Source organism: Amaranthus tricolor, chromosome 4, assembly GCF_026212465.1.
Source record: "Amaranthus tricolor cultivar Red isolate AtriRed21 chromosome 4, ASM2621246v1, whole genome shotgun sequence".
NCBI classification, from domain to species: domain Eukaryota; kingdom Viridiplantae; phylum Streptophyta; class Magnoliopsida; order Caryophyllales; family Amaranthaceae; genus Amaranthus; species Amaranthus tricolor.
In genome coordinates, this window is record NC_080050.1 from 19,107,263 (window position 1) to 19,129,629 (window position 22,367).

The 22,367-nt window shown below is 31.9% G+C and overlaps 1 protein-coding gene across 2 annotated transcripts; it reads left to right on the plus strand.

Annotated features, from left to right (window-relative positions):
• The first annotated feature begins 6,406 nt into the window (after positions 1–6,406).
• LOC130811151 (histone-lysine N-methyltransferase ASHR2) lies at positions 6,407–8,843 on the plus strand. 2 transcript variants are annotated; one of them, XM_057677333.1, is made up of 2 exons: positions 6,407–6,594; positions 7,536–8,843. In XM_057677333.1, the coding sequence occupies exon 2, from the start codon at positions 7,566–7,568 to the stop codon at positions 8,769–8,771; it is 1,206 nt and encodes a 401-aa protein (XP_057533316.1). In that variant the 5' UTR covers positions 6,407–6,594; positions 7,536–7,565; the 3' UTR covers positions 8,772–8,843. The 2 variants fall into 2 exon arrangements, with proteins under 2 accessions (XP_057533316.1, XP_057533317.1); XM_057677334.1 differs by having other exon boundaries at positions 7,539–8,843.
• The last annotated feature ends 13,524 nt before the right edge of the window (positions 8,844–22,367 follow it).

Here is a 22,367-nt window from a genome sequence, read left to right on the forward strand (position 1 = left end):
CTCAATTAGTATAAAGTATTAGAGGATCCTTGTTAGTCGAAAATGTTCAAATAATTTTATACAAATATTCGAAAAATTATATAATATATTTTTTAAAAATTTTCAAGAAAAAAATTATTTTGCACCCAGATCTAGACCCTAGACCCGCCAGACCTAAGGATTTAGGTCCAAGTCCAAATTTTTTAGACTCTATGAATCTGGGAGGGGTTTGGATTCAATAAAAAAATTAGGGTCTCGATCTGAATTTAGCTGGACCTAATCTAAATCCGACCAACGTCTCCATCCCTAGTCGCAAGGAAAGGGAAGGATTATTGCTGTTTATTTGCTGCTACACCTTTTGTGTTTATTGATATTGGGACCTTTGAAGACAGCAGAAGAAATGAAAAAAGGATTATTTTTGTAGAATGTGTAATGGTTTAGGGTTTGGGAAAGGCTAATTTGAAGAGGATGATGAATAGTATACGTGAATAAAGAAAATTCTTTTTTATGTTTAGGCATTAGAATAGGAATAATTAATATGAATATCAAGTAAATAAATTCAAATAAGAAAGAAGAAAAAGGAATGGAAGAAACTAATAAAATCTAAAGAGCTTATAATATTAGCCATATATTTAGACCTGATCACTAATTCTCTAATTTCTTCTAAATTTGACCGAATAAACTTGTTTCTTAATATTGTCTTTAAATTCCCAGTTCTAAAATATATAAATTTCTAAACTGTTACACCTATTCTTACCCATATATTTCATCTTAAAGACAAAAGACAATCATTTTTTAGTGGCATTAATCATTTCCATATTATTTTCAGCCAAAATATATGTCACTGACATATAGAGATAAGAACATAAGTCCTTCCTCTATTTTCTTACATACACACATAGATAAGCTAACAGAAGTAATGGCTTCATGGAATCCGAAATACCATGATCTAGAAGATTGCTTAACATCATATATATATTCACCTTTTAAGATAACACACTTTATCATCTTTTTCTTTTGGGACAAATCCAATAGGTTCAAGATCCATATGACCAAACAGGCCTAGAAGAAGATGAAAGTTCAATTAATTGATTCGGGTTAAGTCGGTTTTAGTCAGATTGAGTTCTGTTTTATGTATAATTCGGGTCAGAAATTACTCGGCCCGTGACTGTTACGTTCGATTAATCTCGATTAATAGTTATATGTCGGTTATAAAAATAAGTGAAATTCGAATTGAGTTTTCTAAATTTTGGTTATCAACTAGTTCGAGTGCAACTTAAGTTCAAATAATGTTGGTTCAAGTGAAATTCGGATAAGTTCCCATTACAATTTGAATTTTTGATCGAATCACATTTAAACAACTTTAAACTGTTATCAATCTTCACCAAGAAGGGAAACTTTTGTTCAACAAATAGTCTCTGGAGAAATCTTCATTACTAGAGACGGCTCTCAAGAGCCCAACTCATTAAATTTTATTTTAAAAAATAAAAAAATTGTTGTCAGGTTCAAAAAATCATGCGCGTGAAAAGGAATGTGAAAGGTCTCATTCCACTTCCCCGCGTTTATTACTTCCTCGAAATAAAGAAATCAGTTTTTTCATCTCCCTTGTACAAGCTTCAACTGTACCATCCTTGTTTGCTCCTCAAATCATCTAACAATGAAAATTTTAATGCTTGAATTCGACAGTAATTATACGAATACAATGTTCTATTTTTTTTATTAAGTTTCATTAATGGTGAAAAACAGTGATGCTGAAGAAGACAACATGTCTACCGTTTAGGGAAAGATAATAAAAACAATTGTGGTAATAAATTCATATATTTGGAGATATAATGAAAGATAATTGGTATTATAATTATGAACATTTAACATTAGGTTGACTGAACAAAATTTTCTCTAAAAGGGTTTGGAGTTATAATTCTGAACATTTAGTAATATAATACGTAATTGGTATTATAACTATGAATGTTTGCTTTTATGTTCATAGATAATCATATGCCTACTACTTAAAATACCCCAAGAGTTCTAGCACTGTGCACTATTGTTTCTAAGGTGAGATTGTACATTTTGAACAGTATTGTACAGTGTAACTTGATTACTCTTGTGGTTTTGAATTGTTAGTTGTTGATTTTCATTATTGATGTGATTTTCGACTATTTAGACCCCAATAAACACATAACGTAAAACATAGACAATATTCATAAAATAAATTTAAGACCTGTAAATTAGTATAAAGATAAAATCCTAAAGCGCACAAAATAAATATACCAGTAAAAAAACAGAACAATCTTGAAACCTAGTTAAATGTATTCAACGAAGATTATTTACAAAGATTTTTATTAATAATAACACATTTTAATGGGAAAAGTGTCAAAAAGTTCATAATAATTTTTTTTTCTAAAAAGTACATAATAAAAAAGTTTTGCTAAGTAACATTTTCCTTCAGTTGACCGGTGAATATAACAGTTGAATGGTCAAAATCGAAAATTTCCCTTCCTCATCTTCAATTTCTTTTCCATTTTAACTTCGATTTGGAGTAAAAAGTAGAGGAAGAAGACAGTGAGGAAATTGAATTGAAAAAGCAATTGAAGATGAGGAAAAAGAATTTTTAATTTTGACCAGTCAACCGTTATATTTAACGGTCAACTAAAGGAAAATGTTAATTGGTACTCTTTAGAAAAGATAAAATTTTGTTAGGTATTTTTTGACAAAACTTTTTTTATTCGGTACTTTTTGAAAAAAAATAAATTTATTAGGTACTTTTTGATACTTTTCCTTATCTTAATATATACTTTTTGAAAAAGCAATTGAAGATGAGGAAAAAGAATTTTTAATTTTGACCAGTCAACCGTTATATTTAACGGTAAACTAAAGAAAAATGTTAATTGGTACTCTTTAGAAAAGAAAAAGTTTTGTTAGGTATTTTTTGACAAAACTTTTTATTCGGTACTTTTTGAAAAAAAATAAATTTATTAGGTACTTTTTGATACTTTTCCTTATCTTAATATATACTTGATTGTTTTTTGAAATCCCCAAAAGAACGCTTTTGAAACGCAATCCAAATCACTGAAAGAAACTAAAAAGGATTGGCTTTCAAAAACGTTTCCCTTACTTAATCGCAAAATCATACATAAACATTTACTTAACATGCATTAAGAACCCAAAAAATTACAAGCCCTCATCTTGCCCTAAACAACAGCACCAGCAACCGGTGAAACCATTTGCACAAACACATACACAATTATGACATCACGCATATCATTACTTGAATTGTGAGTAGATACTATATCATCACCGGTAGTATCCTTCTTCCTTATGATTTCTTCTTGCCTAATCCAACAACACTTTTTACAAGTAGGACAGTGATAACAAAGCTTGTAGTAAGAGTTAGCATCAGAGAAACCCAAACCTCCGTTAATGCTTCCTTATGGCAATATGTACAGTTAAACACTTGAGTCGCCTGTATATTGCTTTCATCGGCATACACATCTTGTTCATCATCAAACTCGTAAAAACGCTTCTCATTCCATATCACCATTATTGCTTGAAGTTTTGAGAGGATAAACATAAAATATGGAGAAGAGATGAAGAAGGCGAAAGGACACTTGTTGATACTTATAAAAATAAACTTGCACAAATTTTATGAAAAAAAAAATTAAGTAAACTCTTGATATGACAAAGGAAGGTATAGTAAGAAGTATGTGACGCAAATGATTACATTTACTTGCTAAACAACAAAGGCAAGATATTATAGTAATCCATTTAAAATACGTCCTTCACTTTTAAACATTTTTGGATGATAAATAAAAAAAACTTTCCGAAAAAAGCAAGTACAAAAATTTATTAAAGCAAACAAATTACTTTATCGGTTTTTATTTAGTTCATACATTTTCCCATTTTTGGTGATTTTATTTAATTAATACAGTTCTATAAATAATAAAATTTTTCAGTCGAAACACAAAAATACTCTCATTTATTCTAGCCTTTTAACATAGAATAAAAAAACTATGACAATTAACTATTCGATCGCTCTTATTTTCGTCACTTCTTATAAATCAAACATAATATAAATTGAATTACCTAAAATATGCTAATTACTACCAAAACATGTGTTCGATTTCTAAGGAAAAAATTAATATATCTATACTCTACTCATAGTAGTACATAAATGATAAAACCAATAAATAAAACAGTTAAATTACGTCAAATAGTTAAAACCAATATAGCTACATTCTTTTAACTTTAAAAATAGAATCCAAATATAAATCAACCAAATTGTTCATGTAAACGTGAAATAATTACACTTACATTCAATGTTAGCATTTATATGTCACGATAATCATATTACATAACAACTTTTACTCATTACACTATTGTATGCTAAATAAAATGAATTTTAATATTATATTACAACTAAAAAGGTTATTATTGGCGGGTATTATATTTATATAAAATGAAAGGTTGATACATATAAAATAGAATTTGCTTTATAATGTAGCTAAGAAGAACCAGTGTATTAGCAACCTTTTGACATGAATTTCAAAAATATGCATCAAATTGTTTGAATGAGAACAAAAATGATTCATACAATAATACAATCATCATTTATAATCATTCTTTTTAACAAATATTAATTGAATTCAATTTAATGCATCATCCCTTTCATAAAATTATCTATCATAACTTTTTTTTACATAATAAAATTATCTATAATAACTCTTTTTTTTTTTTGTACTTGGGACAGGGTTTGCGGAGCACGTCCCGGAACAACTAGTGTATAAAAAATGTGTTAAGACCCGAACTTGAACATATAACCCCAACTAAACTATGTTATAACCCTAACTAATCAATGTTATAACCCCAACTAAATAATGTTATAACCCAATTGAACTATGTCATAACCTAAACGAAACTACTCCCAACTACATTATGTTATAACCCCAACTAAAAATGATATAACCCACACTAAACAATGTTAGACTCCCAACTACATCAACCCATGTCAAATGTTTATAGTTATAAAAACCAATTATATTTAGTTATATCCCAAAATATATGAATTTATAATTATAATTGCTTTTATTACCTTCCCCCAAAGAGTAAACATTATTGTTTTCTTCAACATCACTGCTTTCCATCATTGATGAAGATTAATTTAATAAAAAATTGAAGATTGTACATTTTATAATTACAATAATTTTAAACAAATAAAATTTTAAATTTTCAAACCTTTCAAAACAATCGAATTCTCACATTAAATCTTCCATTGTAATACTCCCTCCTATTCTTTTTACTTGTCCCATTTGGTATTGACTCATTTGCCAGTGCTCGTTTTCAATTTTAAATATCTCTAATTGTGCTTGAAATTATAAAAAATTGATATTAATAAAATTTACAATAAGACGAATTAAACAGGATTTCATATGACTATGTTGTAACTTATAGATTAAGAACAAATCACATAATTGAAAGAATCCCAAAATGGAAGTTGATTTAAGAGCAAATCATATAATTGGATAAGTAAAGCGATTGGGAGGGAGTATGATTTATGAAGAAACCAAAAATGATAAACTTGAAGTGAAAGAGGAAGAAAATCAATGCCAGAGAAGAAATAGAGTAATTGAAAGAGTCAAAAATGAAAGTTGTACAGTTTGAAGGGAAAAACGTTTTAGAAAAGGAAGAAAAAGAGGATAATTAATTGTATTTGATTTTTTTTTGATTGTAAAATGGACCGGCCCAAAATGGAATGTCTTTATAAAAGATGGTTTTTTTTATAAGAATTGGTGTTTGTTCAATAGTGAAAAATAAACAAATATAAATAACGACCTTTCATGTTTTTATAAATGCCAAGTGTTAATTGTAGTGTGTAGGGTAAACACGGTTTCGTTTGGTCTGGTTTGACACTAAAATCAAATCAAATCAAAAATTACTTTCTGAAAAATTTGCAGACCAGACCGGACCAAACTGTTCTACAATGGTCTGGTCTGGTTTGGTTTGAGGTTTTTTAATTTTATATTTTTCCCAAATTAGTATATGTGTTTATACAAATATTTCGCACCTACAATCATCGAATATAATGATTTGTAATTAGTTTATCGCATTAACATTATTCAAGCATATATTACTATATAAAAATAATTTCATCTCGAAATATCAAGGTAACAACATATTTTTTTTAAAAAAAATTATGATTTTTGGTCGTAGTACGATTTGCAATCTGGTCTGGTCAGAAAAATAAAAAACTAAGACCAGATCGAAATTAGTAATTTTTTTTTGAAAAAAATCAGACTAGACCGTTTAAACCATATACCAGGTCTGGTCTGATTTGATCCGATTTAGCTTACGTTTTAGATCGAATTATGTTTAGCCCTAAAAACAGGTGTGTGATGGGCCTGGGTTCTCTTGAACCGCTTTTCCTGGCTGTTTGTTTTCCATAAAAACCTAAAACCCTCTCTTTTCTCTTGTTCTAAAACCTACACCATCGCGATTTTCTCCCATTGTAGTACAGCCGTGAGGCGTGCAGAACTGCCCGAAGGAAGAAACAACCGCCGGTCTGAAGCTTATACCCCTAGATTGCAACAGAAGCCCTTTGTCGGAGGTTTCAACTCGTAAGAAGTGAGTAATTCTCTTGGGAAAGTGGAACAAAAAATTTAAAAAGCTATGGAATGTCGATACTACAATTTTGATTCCGAATTTGTTTTTTCTTATTTAATTAATTTAAAGATTTGATCTTTTAATGTCAGATGCTTATGTTGGTTTCATAAAACCAAATTGTTGCCATCATTTCATTTCAGTTGTGGTTTAATGAATTAAGCTAATAGTACTTTTTTGTGAGTTTGTCAATTTTCATGAATGTGAATGTATGAGCAATGTTATAAAATATGACTAGGTTGAGAAGTTTTTGGATTGATGCAGTAATAATTTAATTGATATTTGGAATTTCTTAATTTATTTAGAAATTAATTGTCAGTTATACTAAATAGGATAGGATAGGATGCTGAAAACAAGTTTTGCACATTACAAGAATTGTCATTTTACTCGTATTACTACTATTGCAAGGGTTATGATAGAAAAATTGTTTCTTAGATTTTCTTCTTATGAGGAGTTTGAGTCAAGATTGATAAAGTTCATTAGGCTGAATATATACTAAGCATTGATAAAGTTTGAGTCAATGATTTTTATGTTTTAAGAAATTGTTTTTAAATGGAACTTTTTGATTTTCTAGGTTTTATCTCAATTTTTTTCTCCCTTCTTTATTCTTTATTTTTATTTTGTAAATAAAGACCCCTTATTCTTTTTGTAAATAAAGACCAAATTACCTGATCTTGTACACCGAAACATCACCTTGAGCGATTTGGATTGCGTTTCGTGATAATTGGAGACGAATGTTTCCGGAACGTTGCTACGTTTCATGTAACAATTGTACTAACAGAGTGAGTTGAATTGGTCAATTTATATATGGTTGAATTAAGTTTGCTATGTTGATTGAAGGTTTACTAAGTAAATATTATGCTGTCCTAGGTACTTACTAGTACATGTTTTTTTCCCCTTTTTAGCAGGAGTGAAGCTTCAGTACATCATTGTCCATGGCTGTAACAGGAAATGGTTGTGTATCAAACTCTCTAAAATTAGTGGATATTGAAGGAAAGGGAAGGGGTTTTGTGGCAGCTCAGCCGTTAAAAGGAGGCGAAATTATTCTCCGAGATTCCCCCATTCTCACGTACTCCGCCTTTCCTTTTAAACCACGACGACAAGGGCTTTGCTCGTCTAACTCTCGATATTGTGCTCAATGCTATCGGCTTTTGATCACTGGAGAAGGAACTTTGGCATGCCCTTCTTGTTCTCATCCTAATGATGCTTTATTTTGCAGCCCTAAGTGCCAGTCACTGGCATTTAACTCGACACACACACCATGGGTGTGTCAATCTCTTAGATATTTATGGAATTGTTCTGTACTGGTTGAACAGCAGCCTGAGGACCGTCAGGTCCAAGCTCGTTACTTGGTGGCTGCATGCAATCTCGCTATGATTTCTCCTTCCTCCTTTCAGACCCTAATGTCACTGGATGGAGGCGGGCCCCAGAGTGGACCGAGGGACTCTGATGCTGCTGCCTTTCTACACACTATCATTTCGTCATTACCTTTTCCCGAGGGATTATCTGCTCCATCTGTAGAAATCACTGCTGCTCTACTGTCTAAGGATACGTGCAACGCCTTTGGTCTTATGGAGCCTTTTTCGGAACATGGAGACAGATCTGTGAGAGCTTATGCTATTTATCCCAATGCATCATTCTTTAACCATGATTGCCTGCCTAATGCATGCCGTTTTGACTATCTTGATAGCGGGACTGAGGGAAACACCGATATGATCATTCGAATGATACATGATGTTTGTGAAGGGCGTGAAATTTGTTTGAGTTATTTTCCTGTCAAACTAAGTTATCCTGAAAGACAAAAGAGGTTGTTAGATGATTATGGGTTTTCTTGTTTTTGTGATCGATGCAAGATTGAGGCTAGATGGTCTTCTGAAGATGAAGATGGTGAGGATGAAACCATGGAAGGGGAAGATGATGAAATGTCAAATAGGGAAGATGATGAAATGTCAAATAGGGAAGACGATGAAATTCAGCATGAAGGAGATGATGATTTTCCTCATGCTTATTTCTTTATGAGTTTTGTGTGTGATAAAGAAAATTGTGGTGGCACTTTGGCTCCACTACCACCTTCTAATGTTAATGTACCTAACGTCATGGAATGTAATGCCTGCTTGAGTTTGACAAAGTTAGAGCTGTAACATAGTCTGCAGTCTGCAGTCTGCATGATGTAATTCTACTAAGGTATAAAATTTTCATCAATTTTTGATCTCTTTGCTATTAATTACTATATTCTGTGAATTTTTCAAGTATCCAATATGATGGTATTTAACTCTTATCCAATCCTGCTTTAGTTTTAGGTAAAATTATAAGAAACAATCTAATCTATACCTATTTTTTAAAAAACTATTTTAAAGTTTTTGCAAAAAACTACCTTATATGACTATCTTTTAATGGATTTTGTTTGTTGACCGTTACTTTTGGCCGTTGACCATCACTTGAGACTCACGTGACTTTAAAAATCTTTCCTCCTTCAATGAGAGTCCTTCTTCAGAAGCTTTAACCCCATTGATGCAATCGAGTACTATCTATTTTTTCTTTATTATATTTAATTAAATCATTTTTCAATAAGAAGAAAAGTGTACTTCCTTCGAAAATCTTGCTACAAAATTGAAGAATTTTCCTGAAATTACTCTTAAGAGCACTAATTTTAGTGATTCAGTGGTGTTTGTGAAAGACATTTTTAATTGCATTACTATTTTCTTTAGTACACACAATAATATGCTACTAATACAAGTCAAAGATTATACTACATAAATACATATAAAAGTATATTTTAAGTAAAAGATAAATTTTCTCAACTCATTGCTCTCTCTGTTTCACCAAATCTATTCCATAGGTAGTACTGGAAATATCGAGAAAGATAAATTGATGTTTTATGAAAAAGTGGAAAAAATATATGGTTAAAGCTTTTGAAGAAGGACCCTTATTGAAGAAGGGAAAGATTTTTAAAGTCACATGAGTCTCACGTGATGGTCAACGGCAAAAAGTAATGGTCAACAAACGAAATCCGTTAAAAGGTAGTCATTTGCAAAGATTTATATTATATAAGGTAGTTTTTTGCAAAAACTTTTACATAAGGTAGTTTTTTAAATAAGGTATAGATTAGATAAGTTTTTATAATTTTGCCTTAGTTTTATTACTTTTTTGAGATACTTTTGTGAGAGACTGAGAGACTGTTTCTCGATAAGATGGCCTCAAACAAAGAGTTCATATTCTCATCTTATGTATAATAGATGGTGTAATCTATGTATGAAACACGTTTCACTGTGAGATTGTATAATACAATGTGAAAATCTTTTTTGTTGCCCTGTTTATAAAAGATTCAAACCATTGGAGGATCTTTTGACTCTTATCATTTTGGTCAGCCTATAGTAAAATTGACATATTCGTGATTGAGATTGAATGCTCCTCGGAAAAGCTTGATATATCGCAGTTGCTGAGTGAAAATCATAGCTAGAGCTACTCCTTGCAAATTGTTTGTTCTCGTTCTTGGGATGCAGCCGGACAAAAACAGCTTTTTTTTGTGGTAGAATACACTATTTTAATGTGCCCTAACTTTAAAATGTACAAAATAATATGTTTTCCACTTGACAATTACAATCACAGAAAAATATTTGTTATTTTTTTATTGGTACACACCACAATAGTTTGGACTGAATTTATACAAGGCTTTTGCGTGACCTACATATAAAATGAACACCTGAATTGGCGAACAACAATTACTTGACATGCTTCTCAATAAAACTTCGCTAGAGTTTTCGAACTTTCTCCTTTGTATTTTTATTGCTAAAATGAGTGTTAATATGAGAAAAATTTACTATCTGGCCTGCCTTTATTCTTCAGGTAGGATTTGACTGTCGATTTGGAGTAAATTTTCTATGATAGCAGATTTAACTGTGTTTTTATTCTAGTCTTTAAAAATTTATATTTGGCATAAGTTATAACTTGGAAGGTTCTTATGAGAATTCCTTAGTTATCACGCTTTCAGAGCTAGAGCCAGAGTCAGAGCTAAAACTAGAAATAAAATATGACAATATGGCTACTTAATTATGAAACGGTGTTGTAACTTTGTTTTCTATAGAAGTTAGGATCTCATGTTCTCGAAGTGTCGAACATGTAACAATGTAATGTTTGTGTTTCCAACCTTAAAGATTGAGATCAGGCTACCTTCTATTCAATTTATTAGTCCTATTTAGTTTTTCACACTTACGGAGGTAACATTTTAATCTTTAATATCTCTAATTGTTTTAAGTAAAAATATAAAAAGTTGATATTAATAATCCTTGTATTAAAACCAATCAAACAAGATCTCGCATGACTATGTTTTAATTTATATCATTATCATCATGATCCTACCCAGTGTATCCCGCTCATAGAAAAACTATGGACAGGGTCTGGGGAGGGAAAGACGGCGACAACTCATACCCATAAAGGAGAGCGCGACCAAAGAAGCCCCGGCTCGAGACTGTTTTAATTTATTATATTAACAATAAATTAAAAATTAAAAGTGATAAGTGAACACTGATAAAAAAATAAATGTGACTAATCGGTGGAATAAGAGGGAGTAGCTTTTATGGTTCAGTTTCATTTGGTTTAATCGATGCTTGGGTTGGGATATAGATTTGGAACCCTTTGGTTTGTTTTGTTCTTTTTCCATCAAATAATTCTTCCTATTCTATGAATTTATGGTGATTCTTGTCATTTCCCTCTTTAATTCTCAACCCTCGTCTCCCTCTTCAAATCTGATCCATCATCTTACAACTCCTACTCCTTCATCCTAACCCTAACGGATCCCTCTTTTCTCTTAAAATCTAATCCATCATCTTCTTGGACTTTTGTTGTTCTTCCGAGTTTGTGATCCTTCATCTTTAAAACTCCTATAACCATCTCTTGAATTCTAATTATCATCTTTTTGGACTTTAATTGTTCTTTTGGGTTTGTTCTTTGTTGTTTAGGGTTTTTTCTTTCATATTTAGAGTCAATTTTGTCTTATGAGTTTGTTCTTTTCAGGGGAGGAGCAACGAATGAAGATGCCCTATTCACTTATTATTTTTCTGAATAAATAAGGTCCTCCATTAATTATTTAAAAATTAACGAAGATCATTTTTAGTGGCATATGGCTAAATTTATACAAGTGTCAATTTTAATAGGATTTTTAGATAAAAGGAAATAAATCAAATTAGTATATAAATAATAAGATAACTAAATATTAGTGTCACATATTCTAATAATTTAGAAAAGTAGATATTAAAATGCAATTATACAATATCAAAAATAAAGTTGAAAATTTATAGTGTAAGATAAATAAAATAAAATATTCTATATCAAAAAGATGAAGTAACCTCTTCCACTACAACTAAAACAATATTTGTTGAGAATGAGCTATGATACTGGTGAAGAACAAACAAGAACAAGAAAGCACAAAGAACACCCAAAACAGAACACAACAACAATAGACAATAAACACAAGATTTATGAGGTATCTAAGAATACCTCCCCCTCAGACAAGGATTATTGTCATTAATATACTCAACAATACATTAATAACAATCCACACAAGCTTTAAGAACTACCTCTAAAAGCAAAGACCTCACCTTTAATGGTGGTCTCACACAAACTCTCTAATACAAGGAAGAACTCTCTTGGTTGTAAACTCTAGTTACTTCTAGTGCATTAGACTCCCTTTACTACTCCTAATGATGTTCTAAGACTCTTTATATAGCCATACATCATATTGGAAAACCCTAGGACAAAAGGCTAAAAAGCCAACAAACATTTCCGCATAAAATAGAATCTCGCGCTAAAGAGGTACTAATGCTCGCTCGACCAGTCGAGCACACTCACCGACCCTTCTGATGATCTTCTGAGGAACCGCTTGACCGAGCCACCTCTGCTTGACCAGTCGAGCGACCTTCAAGACCTCTTGATCTTCGTGCCTTCCCTTCATTAAGGCATTCCAATTTATCTTCATCTATCACTGCGTTGAGTGACCCAAAACATATGCTTACATACCCCTTTGCACACACTATCATTCTCAAACGTGCAAGCCAATGAGTATGCTACGAGGTGATCAAACTCACCTCCATCAAGGTGAGATTTGGAGCTTGACACAACAATAATCAATAACAATGTAATCTCCACAAAACACATATATTCTTCGAATACTACTTAACATTTTCACCGTTAGCACCTCATAATCGTCTACACTACAAACATTGCATTGTTGCCCCAACCTATGTCATTATCTTTGTTTTTCTTACATCATTTTAAGATCTCATTGAAGAGGATTCACATATTCATTATCCTGCGCATATATTGTTTTTGAAGAGTGAAATAAATTGTGAGTTGCTACTTGATAAGGAAAATTGAAAGGTCAAAAGTTAAGAGGAATTAAAGAAGGTAGAAGAAGGGTCTCATTGATGAAAATAGTAGAATGGGTAATAAATTGATGATTCTCATAGAATTCTATTTTCAAAGAAGAGATTTAAAAGAGAGGCATTGGATTAGTGTGAGAAGTGAGAAAAAAGATGAGATCAATCTTGAAAAGAGAGCAAAATTATGGATGTTAATAATGTCATAGGTTTCCTTCTCAAAAAGCGTGTAAGAGAGAGTTAATGCGTTGAAAAAAATGAAATACCCACGCCTCAATTGTAAGACCAGGAACTTTGCAATAAAGTGCATGATAAGCTCTACCTTGATGCCCATAATATATATGGGGCCCTGTTGTCTTGGGGGCCATAAACTGTCGGATACCCCGAATGGGCCCAAAACCCCCTTGGTTCTTTTGGGTTATGTTCTTCATACCTTATTTGTGATGATTTCTTGATTTTTTTCAACTCTATTTAAAAATCTATTTTATCTTTCTTTAAAATTTACTTTCTCTCTCATTAAAAATCAACTTTTTTTTCTATCTGTATCTTTCTCTCAAAATCTATTTTTTGTTCATATTGGGTTTGTTCTTCTAAGTTATCCTTCTGGGATTGTTCTTTTTAGTTCTTAAGGCACTTTTACGTATATTTTAGCCTTTAAAGTCTCTAATACATGTTTATGAGTAATTTTTTTGGATCTATATTATAAATGCAATCCAAATTTTGCTTAATTATACAATTTAAGAGCTTTCCATTGATTAAGCAATTAAAAAAAGTTTACTATTTGTCGCCATTTTTTTTCATGAAAATCCAGCTTTACCCTTCCCTCTTCAAAATACTCTCTAAACTCAAATATCTCTCTAAATTCATAAACTCAATGCTTATGTAATGTAAATGCAATATATGTGTTTTTGTTTTTATTAATTTTGATTAAGGTAAACACAATGAAGATACAAATATAAATTGTGGATATATTATTTCCTTTAAAATAGTTGAATAAAATATATTAATTTCATTTTAGTTAAGTTTAGTGTAACGTAGACACAAATTTAAAATTTTGATTGATTAAATTTCGATTCAATTATAAAAATTAATGAGATTAACTATGGTAAAAAATAAAGAAGGTGAATTTGTTCTAACTAGAGTACAAAATGGATGGAAAGTTTGCATAGATTACAGAAAATTAAATGCAGCAAGCCAACAACTAGAAAAGATCATTTCCCTTTACTTTTTATAGATCAAATGTTAGAGCGTTTAGCAGGACGTTCTCATTGTTGATTTTTTAGATGGATATTCTGGGTACAACCAAATTGCCATTGCCCCCGAGGATCAAGAAAATACAACTTTTACATGTTCTTTTGAAGTATATGCATATTGTGGAATTCCTTTTAGTTTATGCAATACTCCAACTACTTTCCAAAGATTTATGATGTCCATATTTCTAACTATGTGGCTTATAATATTGAACTTTTTATGGATGATTTTACAGTTTATGGTGATTTATTTGACCAATGTTTAGAAAATTTGGACTTCTTAAAAGGTGTATTGAGACTAATCTTGTGTTAAATTATGAAACATGTCACTTTATGGTGGAACAAGGTATAGTCTTAGGACATGTGGTTTCTTCTAAAGGAATAGAGGTTGATAAAGTAAAAGTTGAGGTTATATAATCTTTACCTTATCCATCTCGTGTTAAAGATATTAGATCCTTTTTTGAAGGGTGCTAGTTTTTACAGAAGATCATGTATAAATTTTTCTAAAATTGCCCAACCATTATGTAGGCACTTGAGTAAAGATGTTCCATTATTTGTATTTGATGATAAGTGTAAAGAAGCCTTTCGTTGCCTTAAAGAAAAAATAGTAACCACATCAATTTTACAACCTCCTAATTGGGAATTACCTTTTGAATTAATGTGTGATACAAGTGACAAAGCCATAGGAGTTGTATTAGGACGAAAAGTAGTACGATATTCTAATGTGATTTATTATGCTTTTCGCGCTTTAGATGATGCACAATGTAACTACACAACCACTAAAAAGAGCTTTATTCTATTGTATTTGGATTGAAAAAATGTCATTCTTATCTTTTAGGTACTAGAGTAATAGTTTATTCAGATCATGCTGCACTTAGACATTTATTTAAAAAGAAAGAATCTAAACCAAGACTAATTAGGTGGGTTCTATTATTACAAGAATTTAATCTAGAAATTAGAGATAAATCAGGAAAGAAGAATTTAGTTACTGATCTGTAATAGTCCGGATAAAGTCAATTAGGAAATTCTACATAAAGTCATAGTTCTCCAAGTGACATCCGAACCATTAATGAAAGTTTAAACACAAAATTCCAAGGATTCGTTCCACCCCAAATGTGTTTTGTTCTGATGGTAGAGACTACGGTAATCAAACTATAGTAATGGATAAATAAAGGAAAATATCTTCATACAGCTCAAGAACCCCCTTGGGCCACTAAAAAAACTAAGCATAATAAAGTCCTTCGGAAAAATTAATGTTTTAAATTTTCGAAACCTATTAAGACAATTACGCAAGGTCTCAGTGCTAAGGTAGAATCCTCACTCCCGATGTCCCAGCCTGTAAGCAATTTGCTGGTCGTCAAAGACAACATCATCGCAGGTTTTCAAATCACAGTTTACGTCAGAGGCAGATATCCAATATGCATAACAAACACACGATAATTTACATCACAATTCACTTAGCATACAAAGGCTCTAATATAATTTATTATTTCTTGTTTAATCCATTGAGTATGATGACTTATCTCCAATTCTCCAATCTCTTGCTTCAATAATAAGTTTTGTAGAATACACAAGGGATAGCTAATCCCAAGGCAACTATCGACCAAGACATTACTCGATATCTTAACGGGTCGTCAAGATTAAGAGTATGCATACCCTCCATAGTGGCCCTTATTAGGGCCTCACCGATGGGGATCAAGTTACCCTATTGGGTACCTATTTTCAATCCTCCTCATTAGAAGTATCTTTTTTATAACCCTATTTGGCACCCCAAACCAATTTCTCCTTAAAAGGAGTTTTTATAACTATTAATTTATTATTTGGGGGTCTAAGTCCTTACGTGAATTTACTCCTTAGTAACGAACATGATCCAACAACATAAATCACATAAAGCTGGTATCCAAAGTATCAAGCATGATTAACCTCAGCATGTACGTACCTTTTCCAGATAAGCACGCAAACACGACCTCGTAAATTAGTAAAACACTTTAATGACCCCTCACGAATTGTTGTCCTAACAACAAAGAACACCCAATGAAAAACATGCATTAGAGCGTATTCCAAATCAACATCCACGTGGCGTTACACTTAACCATTTAGTTTTCATTTAAATATCTACATTCTAATAGAAAAAGACACCTAATTAATTAATTATTCCAAACGCGTACAGTAGAAAAACCGATCCGTTTTGGCAGTTTTAAATGTGCAAATCGAAAAACCAACTTCACCGTTGCGTACGAAAGGTACCATTTACCTTGGTTACAAAATTTCATGATTTCTAAAGGTTGTTTACTATTTTTAATCATTTTAGACGTCTATGCGATTTTTAATTCTACCAAACTCCAAAACGTCCCAAAACTCACATAATGTACTCATGGGACATAGACACGCAATTCAAGACAAAATATTTCTCTCCAGAAATGAATTATTATAGAATCTCCTATTTTATCTTGTATTTATTCAAATTATTTTCCAATTAACAAAAAGTTACCACACATAATCACAAGATTTTAACTTCAATTTATCACAATAAACAAATACTTACAAAATGCAAAATAACATTTTTATACAAACCAAAAATTTTATTTAATTATAAACATCAAATTATCTAAACATCCAAATTCTAGATCTAATCCTCTTTCATTGATTTTTTTTAATATATAATTTTAAGAACAACAATATATATATATATATATATATATATATATATATATATATATATATATATATATATATATATATATATATATATATATATATATATATGTATGTATGTATGTATGTATGTATGTATGTATGTATGTATGTATGTATGTATGTATGTATGTACGTACGTACGTACGTACGTATATATATATATATATATATATATATATATATATATATATATATATATATATATATATATATATATATATATATATATATATATATATATATATATATATATATATATATATATATATATATATATATATATATATATATCTTATTAAAATAAATTACAATTTAAAATGAACCAAATCATATTTTTTCTGAAATTCCAATAAAAAAACATAGACAAACATTTAATAATTATACCCACTAACACACCATTTTTTTTTAATGAGATAGCATACAAGATTAAATTAATTTAAAAGCCAAAAAGAATAAGACTTACAAAACTCGTAACGAAAATGACTACAAGAAAAATCCGATGAACTACCAAGAAAAATAACTCTTCCTCCCTCTTGCTTTTGGACGGCTCAATGAAGAATTTAGGGTTATTATAGTTTTTTTTATTTTTTTTTAATTTTTTTTCACAATGGTAGGTTAAGAGTTTTAAGTATGAGTAGCCTTAATTAAGGCAATTAAATTTGCCTAATAAATGACAACTATTCCACCCATAATAACCCATAATCGGCCACCCTAATTAAGGTAAGGAATATTTTGGGTTTTTTTTTATTTATTTAAATTTCAAATTTGAAATTTTAAATCTTATATGTTCGTTATACGCCGCTCATGCAAAAATGTAACATTCAAATAAAATAATGTACCGGCAATATACTTTACTATATAATTTTTATATATATTTATCTATTATTATTATCATTTTATAATTATTATTTTTATTAATAATCTATGTATTTATATTTTATTATTATATATTTTTTTATATGCGAAATTAGTGGGATGTTACAGACTATCTCCTTAAAAGAAGTTACGTCCTCGTAACTTAACTATTGTTCCTACTCCAAAGCGAATATTGTTTTTTTAGATCAAACCATACCACACCACAAAACACATATTAACAAATTTTATTATATATATATTTTTTATAAATCCAAAGTGCACGAAATTCCTACGAATTCTACCCCCTTAACGAAGTTATGTCCCTGAAACTTACTAACCTGAAAATGGAAAGGGTTTTTTCTCGCATGGACAACTCCGTCTCCCACTTTGCTGCCTCTCTCTCATGATTGGACCACAAAGCTTTAACCATAGTAATGTCTTTGCGTCGAGTGCTTCTTATTTTGGTATCCAAAATGCAAAATGGCATTTCCTCATAATTCAAGGTTGAGTCCAATTCTAACGATTCAGGATCTAAACCATAGGTAGTGGCCGCAATGTATCGGTTCAATTGCGACACTTGAAAAACATCATGCACCTTCTCCAAGGAATTAGGAAGGGCTAACCGATAAGCCAAAGTACTAATCCATTCCACTATTTCATAAGGACCAATGTATCTTGGGCTGAGCTTGCCTTTAGCACCAAACCAGACCACACCCTTTTTAGGGGAGACTTTTAGAAGAACTCGCTCTCCCACCGTTAATTCCTCAGGTTGTCGTTTCAAATCTGTGTAAGATTTCTAGCAATCTTAGGCGGTATTCATCCGATCGCGAATCAGTTTAACTTTTTTAGTCATTTGTAACAACAAATCAGGTCCTAAAGTGACAACTTCAGTGAAGTCATCCCAACATACCGGACTACGTAATCTCCAAGGGCTGTAGTAAGCCTCTCGGTCTCTTATGTTCTTTTTTGACTTTTTGGAAGGTCAAACATTTAGATACAAATTCAGCAATATCCCTCTTCATCCCTGATCACCAAAACATGTGTTTAAGGTCCTGATACATCTTCTCTCCCCCAGGATGCACAGAAAACTTCGAATTATGAGCCTCCTTCAAAATTCTTTCCTTAAATGACAATTCTCCAGACGGCAAACAACACCTTCCTTTAAATCTCAAAATTCCATCTTCATGAATACCAAAACACTCTGCATGACCCTATCTTACTTGTGATTTTAATTTTATCAACTTGGGATCCCGATCCTGGGTACTCATAATTTCTTCAAAAAACAAGGGTTGAATGTAGAGTGCGTTCAACCTGACTGGAAGTTCTCCTTCACAAACAATCTTTAAATTTAATTTAGCAAAATCTCTATAAATTCGTCGGATCCTGTCAAAGCACTCACTGAATGGGTAGTCTTCCTGCTCAAGGCATCAGTAACTAAAATCGCATTCCCTTCGTGGTATGTGAAATCAAGATCGTAGTCAGCCAAAAGCTCCAACCATCGTCGTTGATGCATATTGAGCTCACTCTGAGTATACAAGTATTTTAAACTCTGATCATCCGTAAACACTTTACACTTCACACCATATAGGTAATGTCTCTATATCCTCAGGGCGAAAACTATTGCAGCCAAATCTAGATCATGCGTGGGATAGTTGACCTCATGAGGCTTTAACTGGCACAACGCGTAAGCAATAACCTTTCGGTCTTGCATAAGCACGCACCCTAACCCATATTTTGATGCGTTGCTATGCACTGCATAATCTAGAGATTGGTCAGGCAATGCCAACACAGGTGCAGAAGTTAGTCGTTCCTTCAAGTTAGGAAAGCCTTCTCACATTTTTCCGACCACTCAAATTTCTTTCCCTTCTTCATCAATGACATCATGGGTCGAGCAATGCGAGAAAAATCCTTAAAAAATCTCCTATAATAACCAGTCAAACCCAAGAAACTTGTTACCTCTGAAACATTTTTAGGTGCAACCTAATCACGGACAGCTTCGATCTTAGCAAGATCAATGGAGATTCCTTCCTTAAAAACAAAATGCCCTTAAAACAATACTTTCTCCAACCATAATTCACACTTAGACAACTTTGCATATAGACTATTCTCTCTTAAAACTTGCATACTATTCGAAAATCTTCTTCATGCTCACCCCTATCCTTAGATAACACACCAAAATATCATCTATGAAAACCACCACAAACTTATCTAAATAAGCTCTAAATACTTGATTTATAAGTCCCATAAACGCGGCTAGCACATTAGTTGTCCCAAAAGGCATCATAGTAAATTCAAAATGCCCATACAGTGTACGAAAAGCTGTTTTCGGCATATCCGCCTCATGAATCCGCAACTGATGGTATCCAGAACGCAAATCTATCTTAAAAAAGACACCTGCCCCTTTTAACTGATCGAACAGATCATCTATTCTCAGAAGTAGGTACTTATTTTTGATGATGACCTTATTCAGGTCTGTATAATCAATACACAACCTCAGACTGCCATCTTTCTTTTCCACGAAAAGTACGGGTGCTCTTTATGGTGATACACTAGGACTAATATACCCTTTTTCCAACATCTCCTCCAACTGAGTCTTCAACTCTTCCATCTCCTTAGGTGCCTTACGATAGGGAGCCTTTGAAATTGGTCCCGTACCTGGCATTAAGTCAATGACGAAGTCTATCCTATGCGAGAGAGGCGTTGTTGGCAACTCATCAGAAAAAACATCCGTAAATTCTCCCACCACCGGCATATCCTCCGTCCTTATATCTTTGTTATCTATTTCATTTATGTTACATACTAATAACTCACATCCTTTATGTACTAACTTTTAAAGTTTCAAGGCTAACACTATATTCAACATAGGACTCTTAGGATTCCTTTTATAACTCACGTTCTCACCATTTGGTCCTCTTAGCACAACCCTCTGATCGTGACACTCGATTGTCGCTATATACTTTCTCAACCAGTCCATTCCTAAGATTACTTCTAACCCTTCCATATTCAAGACTTATAGGTCGCTCGTAAAAATAACCTTCCCAATTCTCACAATAATATTTCTATATAAAGTATTGCATGTATATGACTCACCAGATGGCACAACTACAACATATGAAACACTTTCAAGGTTTTTTAGATTTAATTGCTCAACATTACTTCTAGAAACAAAAGAACAGGTGGCTCCGGTATCAAACAACACCTTAACAAGTACTGAATTTATTTTAAACGTACCTGTCACCACATCAAGAATCTGTGCTAATTCCTTTGCGTTAACAGCAGAAATCCTTCCTGTTGCTTGAGTCTTGAGATTCCCAAATGCACCACTATCAGAATGTTGACCACCTACAACGCCGGTGACCCCATTACCTGTATTTCCTGAGTTCCCTTTTTTCCTATTTTCAGTCCTTCCATCTCCCATACGACTATGGAAAGATCTATTTTGGCCCCCATTTTGAGCGTTAATTGAACCCTTCTTCAAGTAGCATTCATATTCTCTATGTCCCTTCTTATGACAGAAGTTATACTCAACCAAGTGATCGGGACTTTACGTTCTTCAATAGTAATATCGCAAGTGCACGACGTAGCGTAGTACGTCGGCCAGTACGGATCAAATCCACAGGAAGTGGGGGTTAATTCAATAGTTTGTCAATCGATTAGTGTGTTCGAAAACGTATAATATGATGTTTAGTGATGGAAATAATTAAAGCAACAATTAAAAATACTAAATGAAAATGAAGCATAAAAGTAAATAAGGATGTAATGAACTAAAGCGAGGATAAAATGATCAATAAGCTAAGGAGGCATAGGCTAGGCTTTCTCACCAAAGTAGTGTTTACTAAACTTTAACCTAAGATCATGAATGTTTTGTTATGGGGAATAACGTATCATAAATACTAATGTTCTCTCTCGAGCAACAAAAGCTTCCTAAATCATACTCTACCTATTTTCATAGAGCTAAGCATAAATTAAGACATGAAGTACACATTCAACATTTCCAATCAAAGCATCTACCTATTTTCATAGAGATGACGTAATTTTTAAGCATAGATCATCGTTAAAAATCAACTCTCGCCCTCAATTCAACGACACTACACATGATAGTAAAATCCATCTTAAACTATAAACAACACAACCAGGCCAGAGGTAAAGAAAGCAATTTAGACTACATACATGGTGATAATGCCTAGCCTAAGCTGAAATAAACTACTCCCTCATGCTCATATTGAGATTGTAAATTGCAAACAAGCCAAGAACCATAGATGAATGAATTAAACTAGAGTACTCTAAAAAAGATGAATGTAATATAAGTTGAAGGACAACAAGCATGAATATATGAAACTAAAAGCAATTAATTAAAGATAACTAGGTGACATGAATTGAAAACAATAATAAGAAAAAGATAAAATGTACTCTTTTGGGTTCAATCTAAGGATGAACAAGATGATTGTTGATGATCCAAAGTAATACCTTCCAAAAGCTTCAATAATAATACATCAACGGATGAAGAATACAAATTGCAAAATGTTACCATAGAGGATTGAAATTAAGATTGTAATTGAAA

Coding starts and splice junctions, on each gene's coding strand:
- LOC130811151 (XM_057677333.1), top strand. CDS start 7,566: ATGGCTGTAACAGGAAATGGTTGTGTATCAAACTCTCTAAAATTAGTG.